The sequence below is a fragment of the Poecilia reticulata genome, linkage group LG16, assembly GCF_000633615.1.
Source record: "Poecilia reticulata strain Guanapo linkage group LG16, Guppy_female_1.0+MT, whole genome shotgun sequence".
Classification (NCBI taxonomy): Eukaryota; Metazoa; Chordata; class Actinopteri; order Cyprinodontiformes; family Poeciliidae; genus Poecilia; species Poecilia reticulata.
The window spans coordinates 25,192,841-25,206,414 of record NC_024346.1 but is presented as its reverse complement, the minus strand read 5'-3'; the positions used below and the strand labels follow the sequence as shown (position 1 = coordinate 25,206,414).

Sequence of the window (13,574 nt, the reverse complement as noted above, 5' to 3'; positions counted from 1 at the left end):
GGAGCTTTGTTGATACTGCGGGGAGAATAATGACGGAGGATTCCATTTCAGTAACCTAATTCAAAAACAAATATTCATTCATCATTACACACAAGCTGATAGATTTTCAGAGTTTCTGTTCATTTAGAGGATGTTAAAAATGCAAAGTCCTGACTGCTGATGACCGTTCTCGCAGTGCTGTCTCCAAACATGCTCACGGAAAGTTAAGCGAAAGGAAAAAAACTGGGGCAGGACAGTTCTAGTGTGTCGAGCAAACTTTCTGAGAAGCTGGATTTGGGGTTTTCATTGACTGAAAACTATGATCGACTAAACTGATAAAAAAAAAAATGTAATAAATAAAAATAAATCACCAATATCGGATTGGGATAACAGCAAAAAAACAAGTATCGGATTATCTTTGCCTGCATCTAAATCTCTGGTACAAGAACTCCGCCCCTTCATCTCTATACAGAAACTCTGGTATCCCACACGCAGACCCATTGGTAAATAATAAATGGTCCAGTTGTTCTTATACCTATTATTGTTGACTGCTCTTCTTTGTTTGAGTAATATCACTTGATCAAGCCTTTTCTAACATTCCACTCCAGAAAAAAAGAAATAAAAGTATGTATGATTCATGCTAATATCGGATCAGGACAATATTGGTATCGGCCAATGCTCAAAGCTGGGATATCAGTATCTTATCGGAAGTGAAAAGGTTTTATCGGCACACCCCCAGTAATAATACCACACAGCATAATAATAAACTTTTTGAATTAAAGAGTTGAAATAAACTTTCTATGATATTCCACATCAGTTAGATTCTAGATGTGCTAGGGCCGAACGATAAAACTGAAAAACGAATCACGATACAAGGGATTCCATATTACTAGTCGACACTGATAAGTACTGGTTATTTTTTAAGTTTTAAATATTTGAAAGGCTGCCAAACTGGTGACGTGACCTTTTCCCGTTTTATCCAAGGTTTCCTCTCCAGCTACTGAACTCATTTTCTCTTTCACTCCACGTCTTTCTTTACATTTTCAAGCATGTGGCATGGTGGCCAAACATGAAACTGTTGCTAGGTAACCAAAGAGTGAATGAGTTGATGCCATTAACCTTGCTTAGCTGGCAGTGATGAGCAGCTAAAGCCTTTAGTCTGCCTACATCTCCCAGAATGCTGTGCAGTTCTGAATCACAGTTTGTTGAAAATTCAGACTATTATCTGTTGATACTGATCATGTGTCTATCACAAGACATATTATTAGTGATCTATTGACTAGCAGTAAAATGCACGTATCAGTATTTATATAATTTCTGAATTAGATTTATTTATATTACAAAATTTGTATGCTGTAAAAACCTGGGGGGGAAAAATCACTTAAAAGGGCTAAAGAAATCCAGACACCCTCCCTGCCTTATCATGCGGTTAAATTCCCTCTTCTCGCAGCAGCCACACAGGATGCTACTGACTGCTGCCCTTGGGTGGCTGAAAACGAGGCCTTTACCACCCAACGCCAAGCCAGAGAGGCAAAGTGCTGACACGAGCAGATAAGAGAAGGAAGAAAGACGAAGATTAAAGCGCAGTTTCATTATTAATAATTAAGGGAAAGGATTTATTATAATGAATTAGGAGTTGTCTTTATCTACTCTTTATCTCCCCATCACGCTACTAACACTTTTACTTCCCTCATACACACATACACACATGCATGTCGCCCACACTGCTATCGGTGTTTGTGTGTGACATGACCCCTACCTGCTCCGTGGGCTCCATATTGCCACCATGCTGGCTCCACGCATGGTTCTTCCGCCCCTGCTCCCCTCGTCCAGCACGGGCGGTCTCGGCCCTGCGTGCCGGGGCAATATGGCCACGCTGCACTGCATGCTGGGACGCGGCCGCGAGCCCAGAGCCCCGCGCCGCGGAGCCAGATGCCCGCTCAGGCGAGATCGAGATCTGCCCCTGGCTCGGCAACACGACCGACCGCGGGTTTGTGTCGGTTCGGTCTTGTGGACACAAAAATGTTACGCTCACCGCCTGTTAAACGAGGTTTACAGAGATTTACAGAGGTTACATTTTCTATGTATCTAAAGGGGAGGATTTTTCCTTAATGACTAAACGTACTCAAATTAAAGGTTATCTACATTTTAGCGAGTAATATTATAAGCCATAGTCGATTTTTGCACTTGTAAGCCAGACCTCCTCAGTTGAAGACAGACTTTAAGAAGCCAGTTATGAATTACATAACCTTCACCTACAGCTGCAGTGCAGCGAGTTTAAATGGAAAACCAGTCCTTGTTTGCGCGACTCTCCGCTGCAGTCTCGTCTCCGTTTGGTGAGTCACCACACCTGCGCTGCTTTCGTGCATCCTGGAAGTTATTTCCGGATGTGGATTCATGCCTTTTCCCCCTTGAATTCCTGTTTTTCCTCCACGAGTTTCTAGCACCAGCTTACGTACCTCAGACAAGCACTAATGCTGTAGCTTTAAAAAAAAAAAAAAAGGAAGCGTGCCCCTCATGACAGTAAAAACTTTCTCTCCAGCTGTGCCCTGTGCTCCGTCATCTACTTTAAACAAATACGTCTTTCCTTCTGGCCCGTCGGCACGCCGCTTCCAAGAGCGACGAGTGTATTAGTCGGGGATGCTTATTATTACAAGCGTGAAAATGGCAGGCGTTTTTAACAATTACCTATGAAAACAGGTATGCGGGACGGGTCAGTTGAGTTTCGGCGCCCTGTTGTTAAAGGACTAATTACAAACAGTTGAGTCAAGGTTGCTGCTGTCAGTCAGGCTCTCAACCTCTGGCCTTTATGGTGGAGTGTTTGTTGAGGTGTCTGCAGACCCCATGCAAATATGAAAGTGGATATCAGGTTCATAAAGATGGGAAGATGTGCTAAAAAGGTAAATTAATAGTTGTGCTACACAGCAAAAAACACTGCCCCATGTGTGTAAATTAGAACATCCTCAAACAGTAATATTTATTTCAGGGGTGAAATTGAAAAACCAAAAGATAACTGCTGTCATTTTTAAAGTAATATTCTAATTTCCAAAAAAATTACCAAACTATAATCTTGATCTTCAACAACTGTAAGCTGTAGTCGTTAAAATTAACAGTAGTAAACATGAAATACATCAAGAATCTACATATGCTTAATAAATTTGAATGAGTAAAATCAAACATAATTCAAAGATATGCACCTCTACTGTAAAAATAAAGGGGCCATATTATAGGTTTTCCAGCCACACAGTATCAATCAAGTAACTCTGACACCTTCAGTTGTTATAAAAATGCTGGATATTTCAAATATGACTCAATGGAAATTTGATTTAGTCGAAATTGGGCGTCTGTCTCTAAAAATAACTCCTGCTCTTTCTGAAACTCTGCCTTCAGGAAGTCATCACAACATGGCTCCTCTATCGAACCTTTAACAATGTTTTTATTAGAAGTAGCTCATGTCATGAGCTCTGCATATCTGCTGAGATATGAGCTCAGCATTTCTGTTTGCTAATTACAGCTGGGTAGTCTGAAGGAGCCAAGTAGGGAAATCGTGTGGGAGGGATGGTCTCTGAAGCAGAAGCTTGGAAGCAGCAAATCAGAGGAGGAGCTCTGTCCTTGTAGGCGGAGCTAGGTCCACCCAGGTGTTTTGCACGGTTGAGTGGTTGCCAAGGGAGATTAAAGGATTTCTCAAACATGCATGAAAGAATCAAGGCGACACTCCAGGTATGTTTTTGATGACGGAATAACATTATAACATAGCGTAATGCTCAAAAAGTTGATTTTACATAAAACGGCCCCTTAAAACAAACATACTTGAAAGAGAAAAATGATGTAGTCAAGCAAAATGTCACCAGATCTAAGCTGAGAATTCCAGTTACGACTCGATTGAATTTCTCCTTCATTAAAACCCGACTTCCTCCTGAGGGGGCCTTCATTCTTCGCCGCGCTGGTTAACGCGACACATTTCAGCTGATTGCCGTAACCTCTCCGCATCCCACCCCTCCTTTTATAATCAGGACAACCCTATTGTTCTCGTGTGAATGAAAACGACTCGGCGTGTTTGACGCGCAGCGCTCAATCAAAACGGGAAGCGTCGAAAGCTGCACCGCACAGCCTCAGACGCTTCGCGCACGTGAACTGGAAACGTCAGATCGGATCCGTGGAAGAAGTCGGCGTGGCTCGAACTGCTCGCTCCAGCGACGTCAAACAGGGCCGGTTCTCGTAAACCTGCGCGGACGTGTGTTCCTCGTGACTCTGTGACAGCACACACACACACACGCACACCCCTACACTCACACACCCATACACACACGGAGATAAAAGGACAAAAAAGCCCTCATCTGCGCTCAGTGCCTGCAGTTAGGAGTGCTGGTGTGACTGAGACAAAGACCCAGTTGTGTCACTTCCTAACAGTTCAGCCCTACCTCTCTCTCCCCCTCTCTCTTTCCCAGAACCTGTCAGGTAGTGGGAGTTTGGCGTCTCACCCTTCCTCCTTTTCGATTCGTCTTCCTCCCTCTCCATCCCCCCCTCCTCCTCCTCTGGGGGGTAGAACAATGTAAGGGACTAATATTAGCTTTTTATTTAAACAGATCTGACCAGCGCCACCCAGCAGTGTCCGCTCTTCATTAGTGCAAAGTGATTGTATGGAGACACCGTGTCCTAATTTCCTACAGGTAGTTTTTCAGCGGCTTCCCGTTGATGGATGGACTCCGAGAGGGAGGGGAAGTTGCTTGAGAGAATACGGGTTAAGGCTTACTGGAACACTGCGGGTTTTTGTCTGATGATTTTTTTTTTTCCTCATCAAACATTAAAACTTATTCGATTCAAAAAGTACTTTGTTAATCCCAAAAGATCTACGGTGACAAGTAGGAAGCGGCGAAGCAGAGCAGGATTCAGCTCCGTCTCTCTCTTTCCAGCCACGCAGCCAGGAAAAAGATTTAAAGCAAAAGCAAAGGAGGTGGGCCAGCGGCGCTTGTCAACGACGGACGGGGTCATCCAAGACATTTTGCTTTGAAATCTCATCTCCATTGCCATACAGTATCGCCATCTGCAACAGCTCTTTGAAGATTTTCCTTTGGGAGAAATAAAGTATTATTTGATTCTGTTTTACAACTTTTTCTTCATGTTTTTCAGCCTCAATCTTAAAAGGTTGCCTGTGTTCAGCACCAGTCATAATGCTGCCTCCACCGTGCATCACTGTGGGACAGTTTGTCCGGGGCCTTGTGCAGGAATTGGTTCCATATATAAAACATCAGAGATTTTAGTTCTGATCCATGTCACACAGCTCTATCATATAGTAAGCTAACAATACAAATCATGAGGAGTTGACTTTTTTTTCTTTGTTGTTTTTTTAAATCAACATCCGTCAAACTTCTTAGATATCTGTCTGAAATCGCTCTGTGTTTTTGGTCCCAGGCAGATTTGGCTAAGTGGAGTCTAGCATAGCCAACAGCTAGTCAGGCCTTCCTCTCCTCTTCCTCCTCCTCTCTACTTTTGACTAACAGATCTCCCAAGTGTTCTAAAAATACCTGGTGAACAGGGCTGCAGCGATGGTGATGAAACTGCCTCTCTGACACTGTCCCACTGCAATCCATCTCTCCACCGCCTGCCAGCCAGCATATGTTTGCAATTGGCTTCCCCCAGCAACCCCCATTGCCTCTCAACTCCCCACCCCTCAGCAAACTGGTCCCCAGTTGCCTGTTCGGATACCCCCCAACCCCCCCACACACACCCTCTCCACCCGTTCCTTACACACTAACACACACATCACACATACACACATGTAGGCGCATGCACAATTCCCCATCCGCTCCCTCTCGCCGTCTCTCCTTCTCCCTCAGCAAGCGTCCTAGTCTCCAGGTCTGGGCTTTCAAAACCGGTGCGGTTATCAATCACTGAACCGGCTCTGTCTCGTACACCTACATGCGCGCGCACACACACACGCACACGCACACACACACACTTCCTCTCTTTCTCAGTTTCCTTCTCTTCTTCGTTTCGTCTCCAGTCTCTCTTGTCTTTCCATCCCTCCATCTCCGTCTCTCTCCCCGTCTCACTCTTCCAATCCTGTCGTCCTCTGCCTCCTCTTGCACATTTGCCCAAATTTGTTCCACTTAATAAGCCCTCCCCAATGACCTTGCGCTAATTAAGCTGCACTGCGTTGGAAATATGATGGTTAATTAATGATGAGATAAATTCTGTCTGCAGGACTGTCAGAAAAATGATGACACCGTGTTTTACAGGTTTAAATAGAACAAACCTTGTGGCTGTCCTCTCTCAAAGAGAGACGCAGGAGTGTGGGTGTGTGTGTGTCTGCATGTGTGGGTGTGTGTCAGCATGTGTGTGTCTGTGTGTGCAATTGAAGAGAGGAGGAGGTTGTGGTCATTTTCAGAAAGAATCTGCAGGCCAGGGTGGCTAATGTTTTCACATGTAGGTATGTTTTTTAATTCTATTCCCTTTTTTTTTTTTCAAAAACACTGATTAAATCAAACCGCTGGGAGTCTCCAAGCTGCTCTGTGAACCTTGACCTTGTATATTAAATCTGCTTTTTGGGCAAATTTTCCCCAACATGCAACAGCTGAGTCTCTAGTGACATCAGTGTAAATTTATCTCAGTAAAATCTGACATTGTTTTGGTTGATTAAGGTCAGTGAAGATATCACTACTTGTTCTTTTCTTACTATTTAAAGTCTAACTTTGAATAGTTATTTTTGACTTTGATTTTGTAACTTCCTTGTACAGGGAAGATAAACCTGTTGTGGTTTCTCATCGGGCCTGTGGGGCAGATCAATCAGGGCAGACTCAGTTTAGTTTCCCAAACTTCTTTGAAACTTTACATCATCTTGAAGGTTTGACTTGATAGTCTTTTGTCCAGGAACTTTGATTTCCAGCTTAAGTTTGGCTCCATTTTTGCTCTTTTTGTTGTTTATATTGATTTTCACTTACTTATGGAAATGTCTGCATGAAGCTTTTTTTCTACTTAATTTTCTTCCTCTCACACTTATTCAGGCAGGAAATAATGAAAGCTAATTCCAGTCCAGTGCAGATAATGTAGGAAAACTACACAACCCATATCAATATTGAATTACATTCAGTTTGGTGGAGGTGACAAAGTATTTGCAGACTCTAAATTAGCTGCAGAAACTGCCTACTTGTGTATTTTTTCATAGAACGTCTATAAAACATTCAAAAGAAAATGTGACTTAGGAAGTTACTTGACATACGTACTATTGACTGGTGTTTGAAAACCAGCCAATTGAGGAGCTGCAGGGTTTCTGCAGGTTTCATCAACTCAAATTTAAGTCTTGTTAAGACCTCTTTAAGACCACTGTCAAAGGAACAGTCATGTATCTCCACAAAAATGTATGAACTTGTCCACCTAAAGTGGTGATAAATTTGCACTTACCCAGGATAAATGCAAAAAAGCTTGCTAGCTAGCTAGCTGTGACTAGGAAGCTAGCAAAGAAGTTCTCTGCGTGCAACTTGGCAAAACAGATAACTCTTGCGAGAAAAAAAACAATACATAGTTTTTAAAGGTGTAGTTAGGATTACATTGTCCTCTTTGAGGTGTAAAAGCTAATGTTCCCACAGGTTTTATTCTGTTAAAGACCGCTTGTTTAGATGCTACAAGGTTGGTGCAGAAGTTATTGTGTGTAGAATTTTGCAACCACAACAACTAGTCTTTTTTTTGCTAAATTACAAAATCTTCAATATTATCAGAGTTGGTTGCAGGTGGTAATTATTCATAGAAGCCCGCTTCTTCATATTAGATGGGTTTTAACTGTTCTGACATAAGGAAAGAGGGATTTGAAAAGCAAAACGTCACTGCATTTGGGAAGTCACAAAGGGTAAATGTATGTTTTGGAAGTGGAAAAACGGAAAAAATGTCCTGCAACCTGTAGAGAAACGGGGGTTACAGCATCCAAACTGTGGATGAAACAGACCTGCAGCAGCTAAGGAGACCCCGGATGTGTTGCCACGTAATCCAGAGCAGCAGCTGACAGTAGGATTTTAGCTGATAACGTCTGAAAGATTGAAAGGCGTCTGGTCGGACCGCTCGCTGCTATATCTGAAGCCACTTGTCATGTCTAATACAGCATGTTGTCAAAAGTATCAATTTTGGTTACGGAGAAATGAAAAAAAAAGCAACAAAAAAAACACGTCTGTTTCTATTTTAGCAGCTCGCTTGACAGATTGAGAGGTGTTTAACGTCTCATTTGGGCTTGTCAGTGTTTCGGGGGGTGGAGGGAAGGATGCTTCACAACTTCATCTGCTCAGCGCATACACACACACACACACATTCTGACAGCAGGACTCTGTCTCTGATAGACAGGGCCGAGCGAGTGAGGCATTCCACATGCGCAGCAAACCCCACACTCACATCCATAGACAGAAATGGGGAAAAGCAACATCATTCATCCTTAATTCAAGGGAGAAAGATGAGGGAGAGAGGGAGATAAAGTTTGACAGAAAGGGGGGGAAAAAAAAGATGTAAGCAAAAGACGGAGACAGACAGCAGACAGCCATTTAACTCATTAGGGAGTGAGAGGATTTCATGTTATATTTAGCTGGAAATTTAACTAGCAGGGAATTTGAGTTTGAGAGCTTGCAGAGGCTCCGGCAGAGTTTGCTGCAGTCATCCTCCAATATCTTGAGGTCACTATTTTAGGATAGCGTGTAAAGAAACAACAGAAAAGCAGAGCAGTTCTACGGGATCAAGCCGAGAAACACATCGAGGCTCTCTCCGTTTCCTTAAAACACGTTCGTTCTAAGTAAAGCGTAATTCTGAATGCAGACAGTGACTTATAAAAAAATGCAGCCGCGTGCGTTTGATTTACCTTTCTTTACGCTGCCCGACTCCGTGTTTTCCCAGCAGGTGGGTATTGAGGTGTTTCTTCATCACAAAGGCCCATCTACAGAAAAAAAAACAACAAAAAAAAGCTGAAAACAAAAGCACAAATTCAGCACCAGAGTTAACAGCAGAATACAATCAAATTTTACTGCAGGATCAAAGCCAGAGCTTTGTGATAAAAGAGTAAAACAAAAGCGCTCTATTTGCCAAGGTCAAATATGCATACTGCAATTTAGACGAAAGCGATCGCTTTCAAAATACGCAAGAAGTGAATTAAAACACATTCGTTGCTTAGATTCTTTAATTTTTTTAACAAGAAAAAACATTTTAACAAATATTTACTGTAGGGTGGGATTACTAGAGCGGTTATTGCAGTCAGTATCCAACTTGAAGAAGGTAGGACATTTACTGTCCATGATCTCTCTGATTAGCCATGCTTTAATAAAAGAGAAAACAATATTAATGAACTCTTTAAGGTAATGTATGCAACCCAAACCGACCTGCTGCTAATGAATTTTAGCACAATCAGAAGCACAAAGTTTGAGTCTGTTGACTTATTCGGCACCTTTTTGGTGGTGTTTTGTGTGGGTCTCGCCCCGAAACACGAGTGTTCCACCTCCACCAATACACTCGCTCTCACACATGTGCAAGAATTTAAATGCACATGTATCAACAGAACACGCAATCGCACGCACATAATCAAAACCCAGCAGAGTGCCGTTGCTAGACAGTCACCACAACGTCCCGACTTTGTCGAGGGCCCCGAGTTTAGCGTGTCTCCGAAACAGCTTATGAAAACATAATGAACGGATGACAGGAATAACTACTCTGACATCCAAGCTGCTTCGCCAGTGTTTTCATCCCCTGGCCCTTTTCATTTAGCACCCATCACTTCCCATTATTGTGCCACGGAAAGACAATGACCACATCTGAGAGCCGGGGACGGCGCAACGACCAAACATGAAAGCGGGCGAGGGAGTCGAACCGGCAGCTGCGCGGCTGGCACTGTCGCTGCACAAACTCAGTGCCTCCCTTTCCTTCTTTTCTGGATGTTTTTATTATTTTTCTTCTCCCCCTCTCCTTCTTCCAAGTCGACCGTCGTTCTATTTCTTAGCTTTTGAAGCTTTCCTTCTCGCTCGGTAGTCGTGTTTTGTGAAGCAAAAGCATAATTATTTCACCATTTATGTCGGTATGTCAGTTTTCGCTTCTCTTTCCCCCCTTCCAACACACACTGCAGTGTCCTCCATGGCCCTGGAGTCCCGTCCGTCACGGAGGCCCCCGAGGCCGACTCTAACTAACACCATCATATAAATATTCAAACATGTTCCACTGTTTTGCCTCATTATCGTCACTCTAGATCTTCGCAATCCTCTCCAACTCAATCCGTCCACCCATCCAGAGTGATGCCTCAGAGTTAAACCCGGGAGCTAGCTAGTAAATTTCACTGTGTTCCAGTAAGGGAGACCGGCAAGATCAAAATGCCGGGCTTCGCTTTTGACCGATGCCATCATCTTTAAATAAATATGCAAGCAAAATTAAGATATTTCTGGGAGGAGGTGGTGGGGGCGAAAAATAGTTAATCAATATCATGTTTGAGGGAAAAATCGGAGTCTCTGGAACACTTCGCTCGTGCCTGTTTAAGTCGTAGTGTTTAGACATGAAGGGAAAAAAGAGCTTGCAAACATTCCTGTTAATTATGTATTACAGCTGTCCTTCATAAACCTAATTACAGAGTGCTGAAAGGCAACGGGGGCAATTTGCATATGCGCATGAAAGACAAGACATATGCAAAATATGATTTTAATTAGCATTCTTTGATAGCGAGGGGTACAAATCAAACTGGCGTGTTGTGAGATTTTCATCTCGGCTTCTTTTTTTTTTTTTTTTTTTAAACAGGATTATTCTCGGAGTGGCACCAGCGCGACATGGCTAATGCCCTGTGGAAGCACCTGGCACGTACGGAAACGGCGACGTGCGTTCATATTCATGAACGTGCACGGCGCTAGGCAACCGTGCATAACTGGAAGTGGAGAACGCGCACAAAGGGCGATTACACGTTCACAATTAGTTCTTCACCATGTGATTATCTTACACACACACACAAAATGTGGGCTGCAGACACACAAACACACAAGGGCAGAAAAATGGTTCTCCTTCCTCGCGAAAAGACATCTACAAGTACCCAATCTCTCATGCACGCACTAACACAGAGAAGGATCCCGTATCTAAATGTTATGGGGCCAAATCCATTTGTTTAAGGCAGTGTGTAATCAGCCCCCTGCCCACGGTGTGTGTGCATCCTCCGCCATCCAGGTCAAGGCCTCAGCTTGTCGTCCCGCTGCCTTGGGCTGCATCATCAGCCCCAACCATCAGCCTTGATGGTTATTGTAACAAAGGGATACTTTAACATGCCATTCATCCATATCAATTCTCTTCCCCCTCATGAATTGAACTAATAAGGCTGTGCCTCTGCCCTCCAGGGATGCTCATAATATCCATTGCGGATATGAAAAGAAAAAAAAGAAAAGAAAAGAAAAAATGAAAAGGCAGAAAGGAAGACGGAGGCTCTGGCGTTCCACGTTCGACTTTCCCCTCAGACTAATCGGCGCTCCACAGCTCGTTAGGTCCGTGACGTGCCGGAGCTTTACCGATAAGCAGGGGAGACACGGCTCAATTACCCACAGTTACCATCTTTCTCTTTCTCTTCCCACCCGCCGCCTGACGATGAAGAGATAACTTGTCAATATTTGATACAAACAACTTCATTTGCCTAATGGGGTTCCTGGATAGGCCCGTCCACAGGTCTGCTGCAAGGAATGAAAGATCTAAGAAGAGAGGCCTCAAGCCAGACTGGGCTTAGGGCAACCTGAACACCACACCCACAAATCGGGCGCATGTCCATTAGGCGTTCAACATGGCATGCCGGGAGATGGAGGAAGGGCGTTCAGGGTGTATCTCACAAAGTTTTGCTACAATTTGTTATGCTGGTTTCTTGAAGTTTCACTGTAATTGTAGCCTGGTAAAAACCAGCCCCTTGTTCTGCGCCATTTGCTTTGTACAGAGGGTCTGGAACCTCTGCTATGGAGACATGGTTTCTTCCTGGAGGCAAGGACTCAAGTTTTAAATTTTACCTAACTGCTAATGTGCCAGATGGATGCTATGAAGCTTACTGAAAATCCCTGCGTGTAAACAACCATCCTCCACTGCGAAAAGAGAAGAGCTGAGCTGAACGAGATGGATGTTAATGCTAACTCAATGTCTGGATGGATTTGATCACTTCCTTTGCTGCCATTGCTAATGCTACAGGCAGACTACTCTAAAACAGAAAATCAAAGTCAACATTCACAACTTCTCCAAGTTCTGTTTGCTGATTGGCCCGATTGATATTTTACTGGAGAAATCAACTTCAATGGGAGAAAGCCGACACTGTCTGTGATGGCCAGGATCATGCAATTGTAATCTTTGGCTTCTGGGACAGGCAGAGCTGCATTACTCTGCGCTCCATACATAAAGAGGAAAACCCTGATCAATTTGAAACTTTATCTGGCATCATATTTACTATACTTTATTTTTATTTTTTTAAAGATTTTTTTGGCTCTAGTGGCCTTTATTTGATAATTAATTGACAGGAAAGTGGGTAATGAGAGAAGGGGGAAGACATGCAGCAAAAGTCGCCAAGGCCGGGAATCGAACCTGCGACAGCTGCGTCAAGGACTAAGGCCTCCATATGTGGGTTGTGCGTAACCCCTGCGCCACCACATCACATCCTTATTTACAGTCATTTTAATCATATAAATAGAATGACAAGATATCTTAACACTTTAGGGGCCACAGTTTTGTGAAACCATGGTAACGGCAAGCGGCACATGCCAAGACTCAAATCTGCAGCGTTTTCTATACTCTGGCCCTTGCCTTCCTCCACAGTCTGGGCTTTCTCCCACTGACTTCTCTCTAGTAGAATTTCTACCGGGCCAGTCAGTGATCAGAAGGGGAAGCTGTGAACAATGACGTCCATTTTCTGCGCCGTTTTCGAATTGTAGTTTGCCTGGAGTTTTAGCAATGGCAGCGGAGGAAGCGAACGAAGCCGTTCAGTCCATGTTGGACACGCTTCCAAATAACAAATTAACATCAACATTCATCTGGTTCAGCTCTGCTCTTCTCCCATAGCAGAGTGGGAAGAGGCGATTTCTGGTCACACATTGAACTAACGCATTACACATGTCAAGGACAAACGTTAATGAATGGGTAACATTTAAACTCAACAGAGTCCACACCTCCAGGAAGCAATCGTTTCTCAACAGCAGAGAGTCAAGACCCTGTGTACGAAGCAAAGTGTCGTACAAAGGCTGGTTTTTACCAGGTTAACATTCTTCTAGTAGTTGCCATTATTTTCTCTATGAAAATTAAAAGAAATTGAGTTGTGATGCTTTCATTGTTTACCATCTAAACACCTCCCAGTTAAAAGTTAAAACACATATCCAACAGGGTCTTCAGGCCATAAAGGGATCCAAAAAGTCATCAGATGCAGGTTTGGCTTTACCGTCAGCGGGTCGAGTTGCCGACAAATCTCAGTAAGGAGGAGCAGTTCGGCTGGGGGAAGATGAAAGTGCAGGTGGATATGAGCTCTGAAGTTATGGGACTATGTTTCAGCTCTTTTCGATGAACATGCACACACACACACACACACACACACACACACACACACACACACACACACACACACACACAACACTTCACACAGATCTCCG

The 13,574-nt window shown here is 43.6% G+C and overlaps 1 protein-coding gene across 1 annotated transcript in view; it reads right to left on the bottom strand.

Moving 5' to 3' along the window:
• znf407 (zinc finger protein 407) overlaps nucleotides 1–13,574 on the bottom strand; it is a 192,759-nt gene that overhangs the window by 102,630 nt on the left and 76,555 nt on the right. The window contains exon 5 of the mRNA XM_008432014.2: nucleotides 8,813–8,887. Within this exon, the coding sequence (XP_008430236.1) occupies nucleotides 8,813–8,887 (75 nt within the window). The remainder of the gene's footprint in view (nucleotides 1–8,812; nucleotides 8,888–13,574) is intronic.